The sequence below is a fragment of the Cercospora beticola genome, chromosome 2 (genome assembly GCF_033473495.1).
Source record: "Cercospora beticola chromosome 2, complete sequence".
NCBI classification, from domain to species: domain Eukaryota; kingdom Fungi; phylum Ascomycota; class Dothideomycetes; order Mycosphaerellales; family Mycosphaerellaceae; genus Cercospora; species Cercospora beticola.
This window is the reverse complement of record NC_088936.1, coordinates 2,943,322-2,969,103: the sequence shown is the minus strand read 5'-3', so window position 1 is coordinate 2,969,103 and position 25,782 is coordinate 2,943,322. Positions and strand designations below refer to the sequence as shown.

Sequence of the window (25,782 nt, the reverse complement as noted above, 5' to 3'; positions counted from 1 at the left end):
CTGTCTAATGTAAATACTGTCGATATCTCAGACCACTGTTTTCCAGCCCCAGCCACCTTTACTGACTCTACACACGCAGATCAGAGCGGCTGCCACGATCGTCATGACGCCACCATATATCCAGATCTCGTTATACCCACTCGCACTCAAGATCGCTCCAGAAATTGGCGTCCCGACCAAAATACCTATACTGGTCACAGAGAATCCCATGCCCATTCTCGTCCCTATCAGACCTCGATTGGCTGTGATATGAACGTAAATCGTTGCGGGAAGAGACACAAAGGTTCCCGAGAAGAATCCATATAACGCAGAAATGGCGGCCACAGAACCAAAGGAATTCGTTGCAACGAGACACAGGCAAAGGATGCCAGTCATCAATGTGCAGGGGATGATTACATTGAACGGTCCGATGCGATCGGCCAAAAGATTGGGCAGGACTCGTCCGAAGGTCGACGCTGCATTCAAGATTGCAAGGAGGTAGAACGCCAGGTCTGGAGATGTCCCTAATGCGAGGGCATAAGACTGAATGTAGAAGAATGGCGTGTATCTGCAGCGATATCGTCAGTTTCGCCATCGATGGACTCGATCGCCAGAGCAAAGCACTTACAATCCAAGGAATCCGATAAACGTGCCTAAGACGAAAAATGTAAACGGCACCTCTTTCCACGCCGCCAGGTCCAAAAACTTGCGCCGTCCAGCAGGCAAGACTCTTATCCTCAGCACGGCACAGCTCACTCCCAAAGTCGTCAACTCCAGAAATCCCAGCACCCTCGTCGTCCAAGCGAATCCAATTGCGGGCTGTAATCGATAAAACACAATGGGATACACTACGCCGCCAATACTCGAGCCCGCTGCCGCAAGTCCCACCGCCGTCGCTATTCGCGTGCTGAAGTATGTCGATAACACCGCCACACATGGTATGAAAAGACATCCGGTCCCGATGCCGATACAGATCGCTTGTGAAAGAATAACTTGGTAATAGGTTGTGCTCAGGGAAAGCATCATCTGACCGAACACAACGAGAAATGTCCCAGTGAAGACAAGTGATCGGGCGTAGCCGGAGTCATATATGGGGCCTGTTAGACTTCCTACGAAGAGAAGAAGTGTGGCCTGGATGCTGCCGATCCAGGAGATGGCGCTGGGTGAGGATGTAGAGAGGAGGCCGGTTTCATAGTAGGTTTGGTACGTGCCGCTGGACAGGACTTGTGGTCAGTTATGGTTCTTTCCTTCTATATGACAGGTCACTCCGTTCACCCACAATGTGTTTACGATGCCCCAGGTGTTCTGTCATACGAGAACAAATATCAGCACTCCTCATTTCTCGATCGAATTTGTGGTGAGGGGCGATTTAGTCTTACCATGAACAAGAAGAAGCTCGACACAACTTGCAACCAAGCCCAAAGCCCGCCATTCGGTACGCTTTTGATATTGTTCACGCTGGGTTTCGATGAAGCTTTTGTTGCAACTCGTTCCAGGTCGTTCGATTCTTGCTCATCTTTCTCGTCGGACTCACCTTCAGTGAAAGGTGGTTCGGCGGCTTCAATCAATTCCTTTTGGCCAGTAGTAAGATCATGGTCGATGTTGCTGTGTTGATTGATATTCCGAGTCTCGGCCTCCTTCCCCAGATCACTCGCCGAAGACCGCGACATCTCTCTTAGATCTCTGGGCGCTCCACAAAGCGTAGGTATCGATCGCTTGGCGGCGATGCTGCGTCTGCGGCGCGGAATGCTTTAAACTTTCGCTTTCGCTATCACCATAAGAGAGGAGGAGGTGTGCTGATGTATTTCTATTTCACCTCGTTTGTGGTGGTACTTCGGTGTCTCGAAACCATCATTTTTCGAAAGAGCGGTCACGGACGAGACGAAGCAGAGGAGAAGGTACCTTGTTCTTTCCACGATTGTCCATCACTCGCTCGCCCAAGGAGTGTCGCTCCCATCTAAAGTCCGCCATTTACGCCGCCGAGCCCGAAAGCGGGCACCGTCTACCCGCGGCAGATGGGGTTTGCGACTCGCTAGACGTGCCGCTTTGCCGGGCCGTTAAACAAATGGGAGATCGAGAGAGACGTAGGAGGTACAAACATACATTGTTACGATTGTGTTGAAACTCTTCATCACCGCGTCGTTGCGAATTGGCCAGCTTCGTATGTCCTGGTCACGGACCTTTGACCTTCTGGACGCAGACGTGTGAACGAGCATATGCTTGAAGCTGCGCAAATCACATAAAGAGGCTTTCGTGCGAGAGATGAGACGTTGTGATCGGCAGGATGTATTCCTGCACGCCCCACGTGCGACGGCAATACGTACATCTGCCGCCTTGCTGATGCAAGATGTCACGCAGGGAACCGGAGTCTGAGAGGAGCGGTATTCGAAAGCGGCAATTCTTGTCATCATTTCAGCTTATTGTTCCACTTCATATGAATATGGGCTTCTGGGAATCACAGGACTGAAGCATGGCAGGTGTTCCATTGCTAGGGCCCAAAGGAGGAGGAGGCACGGAAGAAGCGCTTTCAATGGAATAATTCTACACACAGTTTTGTTGTCTCTAACGCTGACAAAAAAGTAGCTCAATCGCACACGCACTATGGAAGCGCATTCCCTAGCATTTCAAAACGACAGCGATGACCTATATAGGCTCGTCCCTGGGCTCGATCAAGATCTCGTTGACAGCAATGTGTTCTGGCTGCTTCAGACCATACACGATAGCATTCGCCACGTCCTCAGGATCCATGATCTTCGCCCCACTCGGTTGTCCATATGCTTTGATAGCCTCCTCATCACTGGACATGTTCAGTAGATCGGTCTGGGTGTTTCCAGGCTGCACAGCTGTCACCCGCAGACCTTTACCCGCAGTCTCAAGGCGCAAGGACTGCAGAGTTGCTTCGACGAAGAATTTGGAGGCAGAGTAGACACCGAGACCAGGAAAGACTTTACGTCCTGCATCGGAAGAAATGGCCACGATGTGTCCGGCGCCACGCCTCAGCATACCGGGGACAGTCGCTGCGAGAACATGCAGCAGACCCTTGCAGTTGACGTCCACAGTGGTGTTCCATTCGTCTGTGTGTGCGTTGGCCATCATGGTGAAGTACATCACGCCAGCGCAAGAGACGAGGATGTCGACTGCGCCGAGCTCCTTCTCGGCCGTCTGAAGGAGATCATCGACTTGCGCTTTGTCCGTGACATCAGTTTGCTTGACAATGACCTTGCCATCTCTGACTGCAAGCCGGCGCTTGAGACTCTCGAGGGCTGGCGTTCTGCGAGCAGCGAGGACAAGGTGGCAACCTTCAGCCGCAAGGGCGCTGGCCACAGCGGCACCGATCCCTGACGAGGCACCGGTAATGACTGCAACGCGGCCAGTGAGGATACTCTTGCGCACTCTAAGAGCCGACCCTCCAAGAGCGCTATTTCGTGCAGGAGGCTTCTCCAACCATCCTCTGGCGAACCAGTGTCGTGCGTATGTCTCGAGGAGTATCGGATCAACCTTTGGTCGCTCCACAATAGCGCGGAAAGGCCTGGTCTGAGCGTTGTTGAGCACCACGATGTCACGCAGGAAGCCAACACTTGGCATTCCACTGCGCATGATGTCGACTGTAAAGGCTCCTTCGCCGCCCTTCATTGCGCCTCGTTTCTCGTTCCACAAGTTCACCCACTTGTCGAAGTCCATCGGCTCAGTGGGATACCCGAGCTCCGCAAAGTGCTGGAATACTTCCCTGGTCTCAATCGGATCTGGATCTCCCAGATGGAAGACCAGCTGTTTCGCATGCGTCTGGTTACCAAGATGGACAATAGCTTTGCTCACGAAGTCGACTGGTGTCATCTCTGCCCTCCAGCCGCGAACGTCTGGATAGTAGCCCAAGTGTATTGATTCCACGAACAATGCGGTAAGCAGATCCCAGGCGTTGGCAGCGCCAGTCAGGCTGTGTCCAGAAATGGTTCCCGCGCGCAGAATCCTCACAGGAAGGCCGCGACGCCCAGCTTCAAGCACAAGCTGTTCTGCAGCCCACTTCGTTTGGCCATAGCCATCAGGAATCTTCTCAGGCACAGCGTCCACGTAGAGCATAGCATCTTCGGGCCAGCCGTGACCAGATTCGGAACGAGGCAGGACTCCGTTGGTAGATACATACTGCACAGTGGCGCCGCCCATGCATGCTAATCGCAAAATCTCTTTTGTGCCATCGACATTGCTTGCTCGCAACGCAGCGTATGGGTACACGAGGTTGACCTGTGCAGCAGCGTGAACGATCACTTGCACTCTCTCAGCGAGCTCACTGAACTTCTCGGGAGCCAGTCCGAATCGTTTCCTAGGCAAATCGGCGGGTAAAACCTCGACACGCTCCATGACGGAGTCGCTCCATAGTCCCAGGTCGATGAGATTCCTTCGTATCCTTGCAGTGCAACCAGGCTTGTCTTCTTCCGAAGATTCAGGAGAACGAACAAGACAGATAATCTGAGCCGAAGTCCCTTCCAAAAGTTCGTGAAGTAAGAAGGCACCAAGGAAACCAGTCGCGCCGGTAAGCAGTACTGTTCTCGCATCCTTGAGAGCACAAATTTTCGCTCCATTTGGCTCGATGTCGCGATCCAGATTCGAATCTTTGCGCAACGCAGTCGGAAGATCGGATTGTACTGCGGCAATTGTACCATCTCGTACCTCGCGAACAGTGTGCAGGTGGCTCTCGAGCGTCGGCGGATCAGCCAGTCGTCCCACAGGGATGCGGAAGCCAAAACGCCTAGAAAGCTTGGTAGCCAACGCCGCGAGCGAAAGCGAGTGACCACCGAGATCAAAGAAGCTGTGCTCTGGCTTCAACTGCTTTCGCTCCGCGCCCAGAGTATTGGCCCACACCTCTGCAATGTCGTCGATGCTAATGGGATCCTTGGCAGGTTTCGCGCCGTTTGCTGTTTTGACTGGGATAGGCGAAGGAAGACTCTTGAGGTCGATTTTTCCAGATACACTGTGCGTGGGAAGTTCTTTCAGTTCTACCCAGAGCGTGGGAAGCATGTACTGTGCAAGGTATGGCGTGAGGACCTTTCTCGCAGCTGGGCTATGGTTCTGATCGTCAATCTCCACAATAGGTCGGTCGCTGCCAGCTTCGGAGTCCTTCACAAAGTAGGCTACCAGCTGGCGATCCAAGCCATCTCCATGTGCAGTGACCGCGCATTGTCTGACGGCCAGATATTTAGTAACAGTATCTTCGACCTTCGCAGGGACGACAGAATAGCCACGAAGCTTGATCATGGTACCAGTTCGTCCGGTAATCTCCAACAAGCCGTTCTCATGTAAGATCGCAAGATCGCCTGTTCTGTAAATCCGTGCGTCCGGGTTGTCGCCGTTGAAGTGGTCTGGCAAAAATGCCGCCGCGGTGGTCTCGGGACGGTTCAGGTAGCCACGAGCTAGCAAGGAACCGCCGACATACAGCTCACCGCTGTTTCCAGGCTCAACTTCTTTCCCATCTTCGCCCAGGATATGGATATGCTCAGGTTCGAACGGCTTTCCGACAGGGCAGTTGACGGCGTCATCGCGAATCATGTCCGCGACATCACCACATGCGATTTCGTGTGTCTCGCAAGCGCTATAGCAATTCAGTAGTCGGACTTGTGGAAGAGCGTGGAGAGCTCTGCGAGCAAGGTCGTCTAAGATAGATTAGCATGTGGTCGAAGGATTGCGGAGCGTGGAGTCTTGGGGCTATTGGTTCACTTACTAGAGACGACTTCACCGTTCAGCCATAGAGTCTTCAGATTTGCAAGTCTCGAGCCAATGTCAGGGAATCGAGCAAGTACAGCTGCCAGTAATGTGGGGGTCATCAAAGTCTCTGTGACTTTCTTCGCAGATAGTAATTCTACTAGAGCGGCTGGGTCATAGCTGGACTCGTCTGGCACGGTCACCACGGTCGCGCCTCGAAGCAAAGGTCTGATGATCTCCCATACGAAGAAGACATTGCAAGCCACACGCGCGCCAGGTTCGACATCTGAGAGACCAAATCGAAGATTGTACGACAGCACGGAGGCACGATGAGGATTCGCGATGCCTTTGGGTTTGCCAGTGGTACCAGAGGAGTAAGCAACGAATGCTAGTTTCTCGAGATCATCAGGATCTGGGCCTTCTCCATTGGTCTCCGCATGGCCGTTGGTCAGTACTTCTTGATCTTCGTCAAGTACAACGCGAGGGATATCGGGCTTGATCTTGCCAGTCTCGGATTCGTTGTGGATGACTACGACCGGTTGGGCATCTTCGATCACATCGGCCAGCAAATCTGGAGGGTAGGCAAGCTCGAGCACGAGATAGGCACCCCCAGCTTTGAGGGCGGCGAGGCAGGCGACAACGTAATCGGCACTTCGTGGCAATAGCACGCCGACGAGGCTATCTCTCTTCACGCCATGCTGGCGAAGTCGGTGGGCGAGCTCATCGACCTTCTTCGCGAGTTGCGCATACGTGTATGTAACTTTTTCGTCCTCGAGGGCTACCGCGTCTGGTGTGGCCTGCGCTTGGTTATCAAATAGCGTGGAAAGGTCCTTGGTGGTGTCAATAATATTCATGGTCGGTGTAGTGTCATCTGGAGGTACAGTACAAGAAGTGAGTGCAACTGGAAGCGTGGAAGTTATTCAATGCCAGAAGCGACGTGGCTTGGCCTAGTCTCAAGTATCGGTTGAGAGCACAGCGCCCAGTTGAAGAGCGTGCCGAGTTCGCATGCCAGGCGTGGCGTGCAAAACGCCCACGTCACAATGGGGAAACAATTACCTCTTTCAGCCGTTTCACTGGATATCACAGGACAAAGTATCATCAATCGTTTACCGTCTCTCGCCGCGCTGCGTTTGGCAGGAGTGCAAATGCAGCATATGCGCTGCTGGACAAGGTGTCATGAACGTGTCTCCAATGGCCGCGATTGAGCCGGTGGATGACACAGATGGAGCGAAGTGGTCCAGAAGCGCGCGCCAGCCTCTCTCTCGACAAGCATTCTCTCGCGGGTTGAGCGCCAAGCAATAGTGTCCCCGAAGGCTTTGCAAAATTCTTCTGACCTGGCACAAACCGGGTGAGGTACTTCTCCGATTGGCGGTGGTGGACAGCATGGAACGAGCCTCAGTCGCACCCACAGCTCCAGTGCCGACGCGCGCATAGCGCGATAGTAGCGCGAGATTTTGCGAGCGTGACCGTGTCGAAGTTGTAGTTGTACCAGCGTTCACACATTCTGCAGCCAGTCAACAGCAGCTTCAGTCTGCTCGGACCCTCGCTTGGGATGTCGTGATTTGAGCTGCAGATGAGCTGACAGCACAATTCACGTCCCCACGAGTCACTTTTGACTCCAACATCCCACTTTTCACGTCGACCACCGAGCGCTGTGCTGGCTCTGAGCGTTCTGTGCGGCGTGCGCGTGGCGTTTGGCGGACTCGTGGTCAACTCGTGGGTGAAGTTCGCAGGTTGGCAGGCAGCGGAAGCGGGATGGACACGCGCTGGGTCTGGATGGGCCATGGTCTGGCGTTGAAAGAGCTATGGCATATCGGAGTGGCGTTGGGTGGCACAGGAGTGTTGAAGGTGAAAAGATGCAGAAGATGAACATGAACAAGTGAAGTCGCTTCCCTCAAGTGGCAGTGGCACATTTGATTACCACTGGCGCCACGACTGGCCCTCCACGTGACCAGAATTGATGCGGAGTACATTCTGTCCAAGCATGGCGAAGACTTCCGGAGTTACCAGTTACCAGGCTGGGAAAGCGATGAGAGCGGAACAGTCAACGAGGAAGAGCATTGTCTCGAGACAGCGCTGGTCATTGGCCGCTGGTGCTCAATACCGCGAACGCCCTGATGTTTCCGACGCCACAGGTAGTAGAATGCCGTCACGAGCCCGGACTGCTTACTGCCTTAGAGTCTCATTTGATCTGTGTTCACGATACAGTACGGACTGGCAGTAAAATCGGAATTGCACTAGGCACCAAGAGCTCTAACGTGACAAGCCAGTTACCTGCCTGCGTTATTTTCAAACGCTCCGTTACACTGGAGGCAGCCTGGGATGAGAAGGACTCAAAACTGCAGGCATCTCGCTGTTGATTGGGGGACCGAAGAGAGAGAAGGTAGGAGAATACAGTTCTCGGGATGCCACAATGTTCTGCCTGGATGGTCGTGCGATGGGTGTGTGCTTCGCTCTCAGACTGAGGAGCAGAGCTGAGCAAAATTGCAACAAGTGGAATGTCGAGGCACCCGGACAAGCCGCTTAGAGATGCAGTGACGACTACACGCGGAGCTGGAGTTCACGTCACCACGCCGAGTGTTGCTGCTTCTATAAGAGGCAACATGTCGTTCATACGCATGTGCGACCCTTGCCAGTACTCAACTCGTCGTACAGTTCGGAAGTGAACTGGCTTCCTCGCATTATGATGTACACAGACGGTACTCAAAGCAGCTAAGGTAGGAAGCAATGCTTGTCTTTGCACAAGCATTATGAGACCGCGTATGTTGTAGTAACAACATCAAGAAGACTCGCTCAGCATGCGGGCCGGATCATAGTAGTAGTACAGTTTGAGGCTCAGCTGGCCACTATGTCGGGTTGCAGCTCCTGCTTTCATCTCCCGAAGTTCTGCAGAATCCTGGCATGTCCGTACTGCGCCTTTGGCATTACTCGTGATTCACCGGTGAGCTTGTTGGTGTTTAATTACTCTGGATAAAATACTCTTGGTCCCACTTCGAGACTTCCTTCGTGGAATGGAAAAGGTATCGCAAAGGAAGATCTGTTGGAACGGTGCTATGATGACCTTTGACTGGCCCCGGCACGGTCGTGGCCGGATTTCAGCTTGACGATTGCCACGCAGTCCTCGTCCCTAGCAGCATTGAGGGAGTCTGCTGATGGATTAGAGAAGCAGGCATCGTCGATGATGCTCCGACCTGAATTAGAACTGGGACATCTGGGACCATATGGCAGGTAGTCGTTCGCTTTCACATAGTCGTGTATCGATGGCCATCGACACCGCATCCGCATTTCCTTGTCTTCTTTGCAGATCTCGATCTGTGAAGCTTTCGAATAAGCGATCTCTTGGAGCTGGGCGACTGCAGTTCGGTCGGATTCGGTCCTCATCCGAGCGGCGAGCGTGAGCAGCAGCAATTGATTGAGAGCAAAAAGATGGGTTCGGTCCCTTGTACCTCCGCGCAACTTCCGTGAAGAGTTCCTTCAACCTTGATCGGCGTTGTCTATGCCCGCTGTGCCCGTGTCTACTCCAGTTTCATCTGATCAGCTGTGGGGAAGGTAAGTGTTGGAGCGACATGGATAGTTGCCCCTCACGACCAATCTATTCTTGGCGTAATGTTTGTTCTCACACACAACCCGTGCGCGTTGGCGCTAGACACAGCGATACCAAGACATACTGTACATTCCATCTGATCAAATCGAGCAGAATAAGCGATGGAGGACCCATCACCGCAAGTTCAACCACGTGTGGAGGAGAGCACCTTCGCATTCGACCACAACGAACCCAGCTCGCCATTCGTGTCGGAAGCCAACAGCAGGCTGATAAGCAAAACATGGGATGCCCCAATCACTAAGACGGAAGAGGAGCAGCATACTATGGATATCTTTGCGACACCAACGAAGCACGGACTCGACGACATGGCGGAGGACATGGAGAACGTGCCAGAAACTGGGAATACAATCACAAAGCTCAGACCAGCGACACCACCTGAAAGCAAAGCCTTGCCAGACTCGCCAGTCAATGAGGCGCGACGAGGAAGCACCGATTCCGACCTCATGCCTCCTCCACAGTCGACGCGCAAATCGCAGACACCGAAACGATCGCCGCTGAAGCCATCTCGAAACGCGACCGGCAATGCCCAAACACCGCGCGCGACGACGAGTCCACGGAAGAACTCGTTCGGGTCAGAACTGACGCAGTCCACGCCCCGGGGCTCCAACAATAACCCCGATACACGAACAACACATCAGTACGCAGAAGAGAGCTCCGGATTCGATGACACCTGCTTCAGCGCCTTCTCTGAGGTACCAGATATGACCACATGGGCGAAAATAGGTCAAAGTCCAACCAAGCGCGGCGAGGCATTGCGAACGCCCGGCAGACAGACTGATGCCACTCCGCGAACCTCTCGCAAGCGGTCATCTCCTTCCCGATCTCCCTCGCCGACTCCACGAAGGTCGAGAGTAGGGTCGAAGAGCGGACACGGCCATTCGTCAAGTCAGGATGGTACTACCTTCCTCATTGACTTCACACAGCAAATGGACAACATGGCAAGCTACAGCCGTCATGCTTCGCCAGCCAAATCGAGTACTCAGCCAGATCTCCTCAAGTTCATGAACAGTCAACGCTCGCCGCACAAGACAACGCGCCAAAGTTATGCCACACCTGCAAAGCAAAGTAGCATCATGAACCTCCTCGACTTCGAGCTCCCACCTGCACCTACGCCCCGGTCCGTGCCCACGATTACTGTTCGAGAGCTCGAGTCGCTCAAATCGTCCTACCTTTCGCAGATATCATCTTTGAAAGCGACGCTGAGCGGTCGCGAAGCTGAAGTGGAAAGCCTCAAGCGCGCAGTTGGCGATGCGGAGCGTCGAGTTGGCGAGGCGCAAGAGAGGCTGCGAGAAGAGAAGAATAGACGCGAAGATGCGGAAGAGCAAAAGGCTGGGTGGGAGAAGCGAGGGCAGGAAGTCGAGCACTTGCTCAAGGATGTTAAGGAGGAAGTCATGAAGTCGGAAGCAGAGAAAGAGGAATTGGCGCGCAAGGTGGAGGAGTACGAGCGCAGAATTGAGGACTCGGAAGCAAGAGCAGTCAAGGCTGAGGAGCGGTATGCGGACGCCTTGGCAGCAAGGGCAGCAGCAGGAGAGGGCGGCGAAATTGATCCTTCTGCTGTCGAGGAGCGCGTGCAACGGCTCGTTTCCGCACAAATCGACAGCAAGATTGAGGCCGTTTCGCGTGAGCTGCATGCTGTCTACAAAGAGAAGCACGAACGCAAGGTTGCCACGCTGAAGAAGAGCTACGAGGCTCGTGGTGAAAAGAAGTGCGCTGAGCTGCAAGCCCGTCTCCATCAACTTGAGAAGCAGAACGAAGGTCTCTTGGCAGCAAAGGATGCGACATTTTCTGGGCCAGTCGCAGGCGATATGACATTCTCTGGCGAGGCCGAAGCAGAACTCAAAGCTCAGATTGAGGAGCAACGTGCACAGTTCGCTCGTCTGGAGGCAGAGATGTTGACTTCACGGCAACACCAGGAGCAGCTTGAACGCGAGCTTGCACAGGAACGAATCGAAAAGGGTGATCTTGTCGCTGCTGTTGACGAGATGCTTCTCTTGCAGTCTGAACAGGGCCCGGCACAAGGTGCCATGTCTGTCGTTGAGGACTTCAGAAAAAGCATTAGTCGACCCGCTTCTGCAATGTCCAGCGGACTTCGAGCTCCAGGAAGCAAGATAGGAGGCGTCGGGCGACCAGCGAGCGGCATCGCAAAAGGTGGCATGATGTCGAGGATTGAGAAGATGGGTAGCAGCAGGACTGGTGGCGGACATGATTAGCTTGGGCGAACGACTTCGTCTTGAGCGTTCTTCTGTCATGGTCTTTAGAAGCCACTGCTGTGCAGTGCAGGCGTTTTCTGGTGGGCTGGGATGCGACGAAGATATGAATAGCGAAAGTTGATTGTATCATAAGCTTCATCATACAGTAGCACCGTGTCGTTTGCGCGGGTGCAGTCTATACTTGCATACCAGGGCGGATCCAAGATGCCTCGTTCTCCCAGAGCACCTCTTGCCTGTCGTTACAACTTGGGAATCCCCTGCATTTTCCGTCTTTCCTGCAGAGCTTTTTCATACAGACCCAGCTGCTCCCAAAAACCGTCATTCGGCCTACATCTTGCCCTTCCTCTCCTCACCCATTCCAGAGCCTCTTCCCTCCCAACTTCAAATCTCCACATCAAGAATGCACAGACTATCGTCGCGGATCGACTCACTCCCATGGCACAGTGCACGAAGACTCCACCACCTTCCTGAAGGCCCTGATGGATAAAGTGATTTGTCTTCTCGAACCATTTGGCCAAGTCTTGACGTTCATCGTCTTCGACATCGATTCGAAGCCATCTATCATCCCCTTGAACAATTTCAGCACCTCGAGTCCTCTGCTTCCCAGCCTCAGTGACTTCTGCCACTTTCTTCCTCCCTTCCTCGTCCATTTCCCAATCCAACAAACTCACCACATGCGTCACACCCGCCTTCTTCAATGGCGAAGGATTTTGATATACAGCCGCGATGCCGCCGATGTACAATTTCCCTTGGCTTTGCATACTCTCATCTGATACATTCGGTTTCGTTCCAGAGGATTTGTTGCATGTTGATTCATCCACAGACGTAGCCGAAGGTTTCGAAAGAGGTATCTCGTCAAAGTACGAAGCGTTTTTCCAGCCATCGGTCAATTGAGCAAACTCCCAAAATCGAGCCATGTTGAGCTGTCGAACGAGCATCGCGTGGAATAAAAGTTCGTGTTCTCTTGTGGGCTTAGTGCTTCATCATGCCTCATTCAAGTTCGTCGAGATTAGGAATGTCATCGAGGACCAATTTGAAGCATGGAGAGAGAAAGAAGTATACAATGCTATCATGAAGAGAACCGTGTCATCAGTACAATTAGCCATCGAACGGAGAGTAGGAAGACAAGAGGTGAGGTTGAAGAGACGTTAGATGCCTCGGCACGGAAACAACGATGACCCCTGCCTCGCGCTTTGAGTATGCCAGATTTCATCAAAGGAGGCGCTGGCTTTGTGCAGGCTCTTCGGTGTCCATTACCTGTGCAATGCGAATACTACGAGAGAACCAGAGACACCTGCCTTCGGCAACAGCTCCATATCGCAGTAGTATGCGGCTGCGCCTGCCTGTGGTCTATTCGCCGATTGTGCCCTCCACCTTTCCAAGCTCGCTCCGACGGCTCGACAATATACATCGCTCTCTCCCGACACTCATGCAAAGCTTTCACACCGACATGTATCATAAGATCTCGCGTCAAGACTGGAGAACGTCTCTCAACCCTCCACAAAGTAAATCCTTGTGTAGCCTTCGCATGAGACCTCCAGGTCCGGCAGCAACATCGCAAACGCTCGTTCGACACTCTCGAATTCCTTCTCGCTCGGTCCGCTGAGATATATCACCGTGTTCATCAAACGCAGTCTTCTGAGCGCGGGCTGTCGCTGGATGAAGGGTGCGAGTTCGTGGAAGTGCACAGCTCCTCCAACGAGCGACAAAGCCTTCAACTCCAGCAGCAAAAGCTCGTCAAAGGTCCACAACGTGTCGCACTTTTCGAATCTGCGAATGGTGACCTCCTCGATCTGCTCGTGCGACAGACCTTCGCCGCTGTCTAGAATCTCGAGCGACAGAGACTCGAGCTGCTCGGCACCTTGAAGGACCTGCATGAACTGGTCGATGTACCGGCCTTTCCCAAGTGGATGAGGATCGCGGTCCTTCTTAACCCACACTACCAATTCCGCGTTCTTCAAAGTTGACAGACAGTTGGCAATAGACGCCAAGCATGCCTCGTCGGTCAGTAAGGAGTGTACCGGTAAGCCCCATCGTCCAGGCTCCATTCGAATGTTGTCCACCTGGACGTCGCACTTCGACAAGCAATGCAGCATTCGCACTGCACCATTTTCATTTGCCGGAGTCATTTCGCTTGGAAAAACCATCCCGCCTCCTCGAACGAGTTGCGCGTACTTCCGTGGCCTAGTAGCAGACTTGCGGCAGTCTGTGAGAACAACTTCCAGGGTCTTCTTGTAATTCGAAAGCTTGTCGAAGATGGCCTCGCACATAGCATCAATGGTTCCAACTGTCGCGCTGTCTTTGAGAGCCCTCTGCGGAGTGAACTCTTCGCCGTCAGCTTCGGTTTCCCAATTCTCGTAATTCAGCGCCGTTGTAATCTGCGTCAAGAATGCGGACTTCGATTCGAACGAGGACTCGCTACTATACAAAGTAACCCAGATTCTCGCGAAGGCGATTCGCAAATACTCGTGTGATGGTATGCCATCTGTACAGATGCTTATCTGCCGGACTGCTGAGCCGAATCGTCTCTCGCGAACAATTTTGAGAGCGTCCTTCAGACTGGGCTCGTACGCCGGTAGGATGACAAGGTCCTCGAAGTGGACTTTAGCGAACGCCCACTGTGCCCTGTTGTAGCACTCCTTGTTGGCAAGTCGAAGGCAACCGATCCCTTCTTTATCGACGTTGTTGGCCACTGCCTCGAAGAGCTCAGCAGGGAGATCCGAAAGTGTTGTTCTCTCCATGTCCCTCGCGCGACGGGCCATACTTCGAGTAGTGGTCCCCATTTCATCTGGTGGGGTTTGTCAAGTTTGTCGAAGACGAGGTACATTGTCGATGTTTTATTTGGTGTTCACTCAAGACTGTCACATGAAAGCGGGAGCCATCGGCCCGTTCTTTCTCCGATTCACTGAGCACATCTGCTGACTCCTCGAGTCTCATATTTCTCCTGCATCTTGTTGCTTGCTTTCTCTGTACTCAAGTCTGCTCAGCGATCAACTCGAGACTCGAGGTTAACCATTCCAGATCTCATTCCGCAAGAGCCCAACTGTAAGATGGAGGACATCGAGCCTGTCGACTGGACCACGCTGCCAACGGAGCTCTTTGAGCTCGTAGGCACCTTTCTTCCCACGAAAGACCTTCGCGCCGTCCGACTTATCAACCGCAGTGCAAATGAGAAGATACTTCGGCACTACACCAAAGTCAACTTCTCAACCATCAGCATTCTGCTCTGCTACGCTACAAGCATTCGCGAAGCAGCCAAGATAGTCGCACACCCAACATTCGGGACGGCTATTCGTCAGATCTCTTTGTGCGTCGACACGATCATTCTGAGAAACCCCTATATCAACCCGAACAGTTACCTGGAAATATATGCCATCGGGAATTACTATGATGGTCACGACAATGACGCCCAGATTTTCAACTCTTCCGAGTGCATCGACGAAATCGCGGACATGAATGAGAATGGCGAGGACAGGCAGATCTTCGAGCGGGTTTGGCAGAGACTAAAGGAGATCAACAAACTCGAAACGGTGCACTTGACGGATAGTCAGCTCATGGTCCCAGGAAGCGAGGTCGAGCAGCGAACACCCATTGCCTGGCAAGAGTTTTGGGGCAGCGGCGCTCTTTCTTTCCCCTGCATAGAGGCGAAGAAGCTTCCAACATTGGTTACCGCTCTTGATACCTTGGCCGAGAAAGATCTCATGCTGGACACCTTTTACATGGAGCCGAATCGATGGGCATACCTTGTGGATGGCCCTTTGACTTCAAGCCACACTCTTGATGCGAAGCTCTTCCGTCAGCTCAAGAAGCTGCATCTGAGAGTGGCGCCAAGCCGTTCTGGCGACAGTGTGAGGTTCGGCAGTATGACCGGCCTAGGATCTTCGATCTCTGCGATGCGTCGATTGAAGCAACTTACGATCGAGTGTCCTGGATGGTGTGTCATGCACAATCCTCGCTACACCCAGGAGCACCTGGAGGACGCCATTCGGGGCCAGGTCGACCACGTTTCTCATGTGATGTTCGAGCACGACTTTGTGTTGCCTGGGACGGTAGAGCACCTCTACGTCAAGGCGCATTGGGTCAGCCTTGTAGACATGGGCGATCTGATTCGGACAAATCCTCAACTCAAGACGCTGCAGGTCTACGCCGTCGTCCAGGAGGCATTGGGTGACGAGCATTCGATGGACTCGGGTGATGTCGTGGCAGAGCTGCGTGGCAGCACCGGGAACAGTGAGGTGGAACTGGACATCCACGTTCCGTCGAAGTATCGCTATGAGGCAGAGAGGTAGATCTTGGATGATGAGGGGAGGTGTTGCCATTGTGCTTGTGAAACGACTTGTGGGCCCGCGATCGATTCGTGGATGGGGAAAGGGGCGTTCGCACCGCGATCACCCAAGAGGCGCCGAAGTGTGGTATTGCATAAAAAGTTGTAAGTCGTAGATCGCTTAGGCGAGTCGCGACAGGCTGACAGTGGAACTGGCTCCGGGGTGACAGGGAGCGAAATGTGTGTGGCGCCATATGCTGCGGTTCTGACTAGGCTCAATCCTAGTTCTGCATTGCGGGCTTCACAGCGCACCTGTCGTATGTTGTCAGTCGAGAGGTAGAACATTATTTGGGCGGAGCTGCGATCCTTAGATGCAAACGTGAACGTTGAAGTGAAGCTTCACTTCAACGCGCATTAGGCAGTCACGTATTAGCGTCTTGGCACGTCACAATAAAAACACTTTTTTTTCCCATCAACTTTGTCCTGCACTTGTTGCACAACAACACCGACACTCACTTTCGACTCACCGACAATGGCATCGCCAGAGCCAGTCGACGACGGCGAACCGCCCACTGAGGCCGAAACGCACCAACATGAGAAGCAAGAGATGTAAGTGATCATGAGCGGCGGCGGCGGCGGCGGCGACGGCAGTGGTTTGTTTCAGTGCGAACCAACAATGGTGCAGCGAGAGGCTTCTTAGGGCAATCGGCGAGGATTTGGAGCGCAGGCTTGCTGCTCTGTTGCACTTCAATGTCGCGATTCAGAGCATGCAAGCCTCCCTGTCCGACGGGACCAAAGACATGATGGATCGGCTTCTTATGGTCTAGTAAGTTACCATCTCGGGGCAAGTCCGCAAGATGGTACTAACAGAACCCAGTTGCCGCTCTTCTCCAAAACTCGATATCGAAGACTCACTGCATGAGCCCCTTCGACTGAAGATGGAGACGTTGCGCGCGGCGAACACTCACGAGGGTGATCCTACGGCCGACATTCTGCTCTTCCCATTCTGCAATCAGCTCTGCTCGGCGTACTGCACAGCAAGCAACGAATTGCGGGACTCAGCCAGCAACTGCTGGTCCGTGGTATGGAGGTTGACTCAACACAATGTGCTCAAGGACGGTGACCACATAAAGGAGCATGTCAATGTCGATATTGAGAGGTACGAAGCTTCCCTATCAGCATTTCGTCGAGACCTTGCGAAGTGCGCGGCGGACACCTTCAATTCGGTTCGTCGCACCATCGGAGCGCTGCGCGATACGTTCGAACAACTTCGACTCGAGGCCAAGAAAAATTGCGATGGCTCAGATGTCCAACGCTTCTACAGTCCGATGAGTCGCTGTGAACAATATTATTTCCTCATCGCAATGGCCGAACGCCTTCAAAAGCCTCCGTTCAGCGACGGGACCCACGCGAGACGCAATCGCGAACTGCGGCATAACCTCGAAGCAGCCATGTTCCTCCTGAGCTTCGAAGAACAACGTGAATGGATTCGGAAGGCGTATGAGTTGGTCGACGTCAAGGTCCGTGAGGACCTACAGAAGGCCTTTCCAAGCGACTTCGCGGAGACTTTGCAAGACTGACGCATGGGTATCTTTCATGACTTATTGACGGAAAGAGGCTGCCACCGATCACGGGGAATGGTATAGCTTGGGACTTCAGGAATTGAGCCAAGGTATTGAGGGCACACGGCACTCTCCCAAGCAGGTAAACAATGCAGAGAGCATTCCAAGGGGCACGTATCGCCATGAGACTTTGGTACATGCGCTCTGAACATCATCGAATACTGTTTCATCCCGTATCTCACGTGCCTCGGGTCATTCTTGTCGTCGAATCCTCTGTTGAGGGTAGTCTTTTGGGTCCGTGGCCTCGCAGGTTGGCGGATGTTTCGGACTTTCGTTCCTTCCGATCAATCGCTAAGTCTTGCTTGATACAAGACCTTGCTTATGCTTCATCGCAGGGCGAAGTGGTTTCTCATACGGCTCTGCTCATAGAAACCGAAGTCCCGAAGTGCATAGACGCTGCTGTAGTGGCTGTTGGTCTTGGAGTACGGTCCTGATGTTCGGATATCCTTGTTCTTGCTCATCGCGGACGCGGACCGAGTCCTTCTGCCTTGACCGCCTGGGAGTGTTCAGCACTGCAAGCAGCCATTTCCGGCCATCTTCGCATAAAACACTGCATGTTGACGCCCAGCTACCTTCTTCGGTTCACACTTTCTCTCACAGCTTGCTGCACAACACTTGATCAAAATCGATCTCAGATGCGGACCGCATGCCAAAGAAGGCAATGCATTATTATTATCATTGGAGGGAGTAACAGCCTTTCACTGTAATGCACAAGCGAATCGGGAGAAGTGCCGACAAAGTTCATGTCAGCCTGCTATCCGAGCAAACACCTTCAATAACCTTCGTAGTCTCTGTGGGAAAACATGTGAAAGTGATCTCAGTCCCGGTCCGTTTCACGTTGTTGGCTTACAATTGTACCATGAGGTCCAATTCCAAGACGTACTGTAGCTTCAGCGTACCCTTTTGGTTCGATCAGCTTACCAATGGCAAGAAGTCAAGTTGTACTGTAGGCATCAGTCTCAACTGTTCTCGTCAGGCCTGAGGTTGGGCTGACGAAATCATGGTACTTTGCCGCTCTTCCGAGTTTTCCGTTCTCTTATCGGGGTTACAGGGCACATGGATGTCCATGCGACAATCCAGTGCTTATCAATTGCTTGTCGCCATTTGTTCTTTGCTCAAGCTAGTCGGAAGTCATGTCCAGAAGAGACTCAAAGCGCAGCAAAGGCATCGAAATCAGGTAGAGCACGACGAGAGGCAACGAAGTGATCGCGATGATAGCTGGGGAAGAAGTTTTGAATCGGAGAAGTCGCAGAGCTTTCGTCCAATCGTGTTATGGCTGTTCCCAAACCGTTGGCTCGGTAATTGATACACTTTATAATCCATCATAACCTTCTTCACATCCCACGAAATCTGAGCTGTCTCGGCTGACCTATGCCGTGATTGCAAGCAACGGACGAGAAGAACTTGATGCAGATAGCAGAAGTAAGCCTCTTGAGCCCGAAGTCGCGTCGAACTGCTCGTTAAAGTGTGGGATGCATCGTATTGTACACGACTGCGGGCCTGCTGGCAAGGCGCGATAAAATTGTCATACGTGATCTGGTCGTTCGCGAAGACCATTATGGGGCAGGAGCCGGGGCCTCTGTTCCGCTTCCAGCACCTGCTCGAGGTCCTGTCGTAGGTGGCAGCAGAAGCGGCATATATCCTTGTTGGCACAAACTCTGTTAGCTCGAGCAAACTTTGTTGTGTGACGCGTTGTCGCGTTGAGGGCAGTGTTCCAACATCGTCAGGAGAGAAATGCAAGTACAGGAGGAATTGTGGGTCCGCGCTTGCAATCGCCAGACGAGGGAGCAGGAAAGAAATCGGGGGATAATATCCAGCACGTACCGACGCCTAATGACATGATGGCCATACCCACGGATAGGTACGCGGGTGAGGACGAGGCTGCTTTCTGCGCGGGGGTCTCAGTGAGCCAGCTTTGGAGTGAAAACAGGACGGCGGTCCATCCCAAGAGCCTGGAACATCGTAAGCAAGGTCCCGGTGGAGCGTGGCCGCGAATGCTTTACTTGTTCCTTGTGAAGATCTACATCACAGCAAGTGTCAGTGGGCAACGCTTGTCCATCGTAGTCATGACTACTCACGGCTGCCATTGGCAGAGTACTTGTCATCGTGCCTATGGGATGAAACGTCAGCAAAACCCGTGCCAAGGGCGCGGGCCCGTGGTGAGAAAGCATTGCCTCACTCTGAAAGTCTGTGCTGCTCTCATCCTTCTCAGGAGGTTGGTAAGGTACAACTAGGCAGGTAACACAATCAGCCTTCACTCGCGCTTGTGCCTCTGGGCGCGGTGCTGGCCGACGAGGCAGCGCGAAGGGCTCGTACTCAGGTCCGGTCGACGCATGTCCTTCTTGGAGGCCATCGTGGCTCGATGTGCGGGATCGGTAGAAGTGTCGAGGCGGTGGCGAGATGGCTGGTGCGATAAAGAACCGGTGTGCCGTGATAGTGCTCCGTGGTTGCGCAAGTGTGGTGAGAGTGGGTGAAGTCGGGCTTGGAGACGAGAGCTGGCCGTCGGGCGAACTAACTAGTGGACGCTGCCGAAACGATGTTGCCAAGCATCTCTGGTGTTCACAACTGGTCGGGCCATTACTTATCGTGCTACGTACAGCATCTCTACAGTCCGATGATAAGGACGAATGCTTGGGGGCTGCGAGCGTCTGCCAGTATCACTCATCGAGGCCGAGATAAGCACCAATACCAAGTTCGAGTGATATGTCCCGTTGACTCGCAGAGTGGCGTGGGCTTGTGCACGGTTCTGTTCTGCCATGTCCATCTATCTATTCTCGCACATGCGTGACAGGGGCGGCGAGAGGTCGAATTGACGCGTTTGTGATTGACCTCACCGCGCAGGCGAACATGTGCCACTCGTGGAACAGCTCGACGGGCACGTACAGCAGCGATGGAGGGGAGGGCATCGATGGTGAGACTCGGCGATTCTCAGGTTGGCCAAGAATGGCGACAGGACGGGAAGGAAGGCGGGCCGAAAGGCAGAGCAGCTGGCAACGTGGGCCAATCCTCCGTTTGTCCTGCCAGTGCTGCTGTTTTGGGGGTGGCCGTTGGCGGTACATACAGTACTTCCGTTTCCGCCTTGTTCGGCTATCTCGCCCTGCTCTGCTCTGCTCTGCTCCGCTCATCTGCACGCCTGCTGCTGCTGACGCGACGGGCCCTGGTCGCTGCCCTTTGTGTGTGCGCATGGGATCCCTCCATCGCTCCCCATCACTGCATTACTACGTGCCTGCATACGCTCTTGCTACCACTTCTCACACTACCACCACCGCCACACCTCCCACTCTGCCGACGCCAACCTTTCCTCTTCCGACTCCTCCACCACCACCGCACCCCGTCGCCGACATGGCGTTGAAGAGGTCGACCAGCTAAGGCGTGCGGCGAGCGTCCGATGATGATGCCGCTGCTCGCTCAGCCGTACTATGGATCATGGGCACCGACCACTGGGCGGAGGAACGGGACAGCGACCACTGCCTCCCCAGCGCGCCGTGAGCGGCTCCCACGCCCTCCAGCAAGGCCTCAAGAGGCCCGCTGTTCCCTCGCGCCTCAATAATGTGCGCTCCGTCTCGCAACCGGGCTTTTATGTCGACTTGACTTCCGATGCGGCTACACGACAGAACGCTGCTGCGTTTACGAACAATGGCGGCTCACTATACACTTCCCCGAACGTCATCGATCTCAGCGACGACGACCAGGCACGACCAGCGAAACGAGCCAGGACCGACGCCCACGTCCCTCCTCCCGGCGAAGGCGGCGTGCAGGATCCCGCTCACCGAAGACGACCCGGCTCACCTCTTCCACCCCCTCCGGTTCCGCGACTGCCTGCGTGCATGGGAAGGAGTCGTCGACCCGCGGTGGACAGGTTGGCACGAAGGGCGAATGGCCTAGAACCACCACTGTGTGCGACACGCTTGCCGCTACCGAAGCAGGTGGCAGACTTTGCGCCTTGGAATGGACAACATCCCGAAGATGTCATGACAGACGGCGTGGTGAAGGGTGGCTACTACGACAAGCCTCCCGGGCCCAACTCGACGGAGACGAATTCAGCGAAGCCGACCATATGGCCGAATCTGTCGGCTAAGAACAACATGGGTCTGCAGACTTTGTCATATCTATTCACATCCGTACTCGAAAAGAGGCAGGCACTCGGCAAGTGCACAGCGCCTTCGACCTTTAAGCCGCCCCCTCGTGTAACCGTAACAGATACCAAACGTGAAGCCTGGCTGCGTGACCTCGCCAATCCCGAGGTGCCCTTGCGAAAACAAAGTAGGACCATTCCGCATGGAATCCGGGGCAAGCTGCTCATGGAACAGTGTCTGGGCAAGAACATCGCCATGCCGCGCGCTGTCTGGCTGGCAAAGTGTGTTGGAGCTAACGAGCTTCGGGCTTTCCGGCGAAAGGGGGTCAGTGGCACTGCTGCCGCCGCGGGAGAAAGCAAATGGGTCCGCGAATGGACCGTGCAAGTGGAATTCTTCCTCGAGAGCGTTATTGCTATGTGTGGACAGCCCGAGTGGCAGTCGAAGATGGACTATGCCGTCAAATTGGCCACGGCGTTCTATGCGGAGCGCCTCCTCGAGCGGGATCACTACTTAGACTGGATCGTCTCTTCGTATGCACAGGCTACGACGGAGCGACTACCGATTTGGATCATTCTAGTTCAGCTCTACTGGAAAGAAATAACAAGCTTCGGCCGACGAGGGCGCCGACTTGCTGAGGCCACTCTGGAAAACTTGCAACAACTCACTCGGCTCGACTCGAGGGTTCACGATTCGCTGAAGGCTAGATTGCAGAAACTCGTCATGATCATGGCTGTGACCAATCGAGGCTGCCTCATCATTCCAAGGAGCTGGCAAAAGTATCAGCACCTGCTGACACCCAAGACTGCAGCTCCCGGTACCCCTGCGCAGAATATCACCAAGAGGAACCGAAGATTACTAGCTCCACTGATGAAAACGCCACAGAACACGCGATGTCCTCTGTTGACCTTGTACGGGATTCTGGATGCTCATGCTCATGCGCTGCACGTGGATGTGGGGAGACTCGCCACAGCTTGCCAGGCCATAATCCCAGAGGTTGACAAATTAATTGCCGCGCTGTTGACATGGTCCTCGTCAGTATACCGAACCGGAATAAATCGAGCATACCTCGCTGCCAAAGTCATCGCGGTCCTTGCATCGAAAGGTCTAGATACCGATGGTGCAATACTGAGCTTCCTTGGGATTCCTCAGTCAGTATCTATAGTGGCAGCTGACGTGCACCGCGTACTCACAGAGCTCGTACGCGAGAACGGCTTCTCTTGTGGAAGGTACCTCCAATGGCTGATCACGTCTGGTGCGGTTTCGGGAAGCGCATCACCGGACCTCGCCACTGGCTTGCTCATAGCGCTACCCGCGTCTGCTCTACCCGCTCATCTGCAGAACACGCGGAAGTCCCTACTACACAGAATCTCGGAAGTGAAGGATGAGGGCAGCGTCGTTTCAGACATACTGGGCGTGGGTATCGACGATAGTGACACAGCCTCACGCGTGCGCGTTATGCAGCAAACCGAGAGTCTAGGCGCAGCTGCCAAGCAGGAGCTTGCTGATGCGCTCACTGCACAAGTGGAATACCTGGTGAAAGAAAGCATTCTTACGCACCGATGGTTCTGCTTCGCGCGAGATGTGCTCGAGATCATACTGGATATGCGAGCGTTGCGGCACCTGCTTCAGATGTCGATGACCTCAGGCGACCCCGGCATCTTGGCCAGTATCAGTGATACCATCGATTATCATCGCAAATCCTTTGCAGCCATGGGCTATCTGATGCCCATGGTGGACGACTTGCTTGAACACTATCGAGTCTTGCGGTCGCAACAAGCACTTGACAGAGCACTTATCATCTCGCTCATTACTTTGACCAAGCCATGGGCCGACAAGATGCATCTTTTGCAAAGCCAACAGATCCTCGGCGCCTTGCCCAATGATCTACTGATCTGCGAACAGCAGACTTCCATGGCTGTCTGCTCGCCCGCATCCGATAGTCTGGTTAGCATGCAAGCGGGTAGCCTTGACTCTGACCAGGAAATCGATGCAGTATTCGCTAGTGGGAATACTATGGACGAGCAGCTGATGCAACGGGTATTTGCGAGAATTGCGCAGCGCGCAGGCAAATTCGAAAGCGAGCAAGATCATGCCGCCAGCAAACTTTGTGCATGGCTCACGCAGCTCCGTGCCGTCGATGCCAGCAACTTTGACCTACTCGCCACGAATCATGTGCAGGCGTGTCTCAGAAGCTCTGGCGACGCGGCCTCCTCATTGACATTGATCAGTGCACTTGTCGCCAGCGGATGCATGGAACTCGAGACAATTATTGGCTTGGCCCAGAATATGAAGACACCAGCATCAGCGTGCACCATGGTCCGTCTTCTCACGGCAACAGCCAGCATATGCGTGGGGCTTGGCGAGCACGAAGCCTACCGCTTTCGAGTCATCCAGCAGCGAGCCTGTCAGACTTCTGCCGATGCCTTGGTTCCACTACTCGTCACTGCCATGGACGACAACAAGTTCCCTGCTTCTGATCCAGGCATAATCACGTTGCTTCTGGAGTACACTGTCAGCAGATATCAAGTTTGCCTACGTGCGCTAACAAGCGCTCGTCCGTCACCAGCGTTCCTCTCCAATTGTACGAAGCTCGTCACGAAAATGCTGTCTCCGTCCTGCGATGAGTATGTTTCAGTGGTCGGCCTTGATGCGAAGACGATCATTGGTCTCGCCGACGCTATCTCTGTTGCGCAATGTACGATGGCACTGGCTCTGCTCGCCAAGAAGGAGGCATTGCGAGGATTGCCAAATGAGAGTACCCTGCAGCCAGCAATACTTGACGCCATCGTCCATGGAAGCGAAATATGGCCACAACTACTCGAAAGCGCTGGGCAGGACACAGTTCGCAGCATTTACCAATGGGCAAAAGACCAAGTGTTGGTCTGTGCGTCTTTGGAAACCGGTCCCGCTAGTATCGATGAAGCTAAAGCCAGTCGCAATCTTGATATTTTGTGTGTTGCTCACCACGCTGCCAAAGACAACAGCAAGTCTCAGATCGTCTCGAGCATCTTGGACAGACTAAAAGAATTATTGGAGCGCTTGCCAAAGGAACCCCTCGGTGTAGAGCATAAACAATACCTCATGGCCTTGCGGATTCTCCTCCATCTCTGCATCCTCTACGCCTGCGATCCAACGTCGGACCGTGAGGGCCCTCGAACCAGTCGCGAAAGCCTCCTCGCAACACTGTGCATATTTCTTGGACATCCCGGCCTGCAGTGCCATCAGGAGATCCTGGAATACATTCACGATGTTGCATCTGCTCTTTCGGATGCATTGCCTGCTGAATCTCTGACCGCTCTGGGGCACGCAATGCTTCGCAATGGAGTCCGTGACCCACGACTAGCTTTCATTCTTGGAATGATCAACAATCCTGACGCTTGGCTTGCTCTCGTATCTTATCCGCAGCCGCAACCCGGTGGGGGAAGTGCGCAGGCTAAGGCGCTGTTGCAACGAGCTGCGCAGCAACAACAACAAGCGCAAGCTGCGGGCAGACCTGGTCCGATGTCTGGCGCTGGAGGGTCCGCTGTCCTGCAGCGTGCCATGTCTTTGAGAGCTGGACAGCAACCGCAGGGCGAGCCTAAGGTTGTACCTTATACACTTCGGCGATGGGAGATGATGAGTGATGCGACGCCCAGCATGGGAGACAACGATACGAGTCTCAGTCTTGGATTGTTTGGAGCAAGGAAAGTGTATTGAATGGCAATTGCACTTGGCAGGAGTACGAATCGAAGGGACATGGACAGCATTGAGCTTCCGTCCAAAAGGATGACGATATTAATTGGAAGAAATGGTGTACAACGGCGTATCTTGGGAATGAATTTTGGGATTGGCGGGAACAGAACGAATGCAGTCTGGTTGGTGGCATTTGATGGGAATATCATGGAATCACGATCAACGGAGCACAACAGGGCGATCTTTTCATCCTATTTCTTTTTTCTTCTGGTTTTATTTTACTCGGCATTTCTGGAAGCGTTCAAGCGGTCAGGAGCTGTGTATCCTTTATTCGTGCTCACTGGCATTGTTTTCGGTTCTTCGAAGATGTATGAGTGGTAGACTGGTGCGAGGGCCTAGAGGGGCAGATTGATGGAGAAGTAGAGCATATAGTGGAACACTGTATGATGAGATGCAAATTCTAGTTCAGAGTTTCGAGTTGCTGTCATTTTTGCTGGCATTTGCAAAGATAAATGACAGCTTTGGTTGTGTTGTTCGGATACCGATGCCTGCGTTTGATCCTCGACGTAACCTTTTCCTCTCTCCTTACGGTGTCGCTTGTTGTTACGACCAGTGCAGGTGATATGTAGCCCGTTGCTGACCTAATATTTTAGGGGCAACA

The 25,782-nt window shown here is 53.6% G+C and overlaps 9 protein-coding genes across 9 annotated transcripts; 4 read left to right on the top strand and 5 right to left on the bottom strand.

Moving 5' to 3' along the window:
• Window positions 1-27: 27 nt before the first annotated feature.
• Window positions 28-1,649, bottom strand: RHO25_003086 (uncharacterized protein; the record flags this gene model as incomplete). Its single annotated transcript, XM_023598613.1, has 4 exons — window positions 28-547; window positions 608-1,192; window positions 1,259-1,284; window positions 1,359-1,649. 4 exons carry the CDS (start codon window positions 1,647-1,649, stop codon window positions 28-30), a joined length of 1,422 nt encoding a protein of 473 aa, XP_023455761.1.
• Window positions 1,650-2,622: 973 nt separating this feature from the next.
• RHO25_003085 (uncharacterized protein) lies at window positions 2,623-6,527 on the bottom strand (the record flags this gene model as incomplete). The annotated part of the gene is made up of 2 exons (XM_023598612.2): window positions 2,623-5,624; window positions 5,693-6,527. The coding sequence occupies 2 exons, from the start codon at window positions 6,525-6,527 to the stop codon at window positions 2,623-2,625; spliced, it is 3,837 nt and encodes a 1,278-aa protein (XP_023455760.1).
• Window positions 6,528-9,378: 2,851 nt separating this feature from the next.
• RHO25_003084 (uncharacterized protein) lies at window positions 9,379-11,487 on the top strand (the record flags this gene model as incomplete). The annotated part of the gene is made up of 1 exon (XM_023598611.2): window positions 9,379-11,487. The coding sequence occupies one exon, from the start codon at window positions 9,379-9,381 to the stop codon at window positions 11,485-11,487; it is 2,109 nt and encodes a 702-aa protein (XP_023456157.1).
• Window positions 11,488-11,726: 239 nt separating this feature from the next.
• RHO25_003083 (uncharacterized protein) lies at window positions 11,727-12,404 on the bottom strand (the record flags this gene model as incomplete). Its single annotated transcript, XM_023598610.1, has 1 exon — window positions 11,727-12,404. The coding sequence occupies one exon, from the start codon at window positions 12,402-12,404 to the stop codon at window positions 11,727-11,729; it is 678 nt and encodes a 225-aa protein (XP_023456158.1).
• A 573-nt stretch (window positions 12,405-12,977) lies between these two features.
• Window positions 12,978-14,228, bottom strand: RHO25_003082 (uncharacterized protein; the record flags this gene model as incomplete). The annotated part of the gene is made up of 1 exon (XM_023598609.1): window positions 12,978-14,228. The coding sequence occupies one exon, from the start codon at window positions 14,226-14,228 to the stop codon at window positions 12,978-12,980; it is 1,251 nt and encodes a 416-aa protein (XP_023456159.1).
• A 309-nt stretch (window positions 14,229-14,537) lies between these two features.
• Window positions 14,538-15,776, top strand: RHO25_003081 (uncharacterized protein; the record flags this gene model as incomplete). Its single annotated transcript, XM_023598608.1, has 1 exon — window positions 14,538-15,776. The coding sequence occupies one exon, from the start codon at window positions 14,538-14,540 to the stop codon at window positions 15,774-15,776; it is 1,239 nt and encodes a 412-aa protein (XP_023456160.1).
• A 507-nt stretch (window positions 15,777-16,283) lies between these two features.
• Window positions 16,284-17,331, top strand: RHO25_003080 (uncharacterized protein; the record flags this gene model as incomplete). The annotated part of the gene is made up of 3 exons (XM_023598607.1): window positions 16,284-16,360; window positions 16,437-16,577; window positions 16,629-17,331. 3 exons carry the CDS (start codon window positions 16,284-16,286, stop codon window positions 17,329-17,331), a joined length of 921 nt encoding a protein of 306 aa, XP_023456161.1.
• A 1,598-nt stretch (window positions 17,332-18,929) lies between these two features.
• On the bottom strand, window positions 18,930-19,726 carry RHO25_003079 (uncharacterized protein; the record flags this gene model as incomplete). Its single annotated transcript, XM_023598606.1, has 6 exons — window positions 18,930-19,015; window positions 19,198-19,325; window positions 19,377-19,393; window positions 19,452-19,483; window positions 19,553-19,603; window positions 19,690-19,726. 6 exons carry the CDS (start codon window positions 19,724-19,726, stop codon window positions 18,930-18,932), a joined length of 351 nt encoding a protein of 116 aa, XP_023456162.1.
• A 1,066-nt stretch (window positions 19,727-20,792) lies between these two features.
• On the top strand, window positions 20,793-25,145 carry RHO25_003078 (uncharacterized protein; the record flags this gene model as incomplete). Its single annotated transcript, XM_023598605.2, has 1 exon — window positions 20,793-25,145. The coding sequence occupies one exon, from the start codon at window positions 20,793-20,795 to the stop codon at window positions 25,143-25,145; it is 4,353 nt and encodes a 1,450-aa protein (XP_023456163.1).
• Window positions 25,146-25,782: the final 637 nt, after the last annotated feature.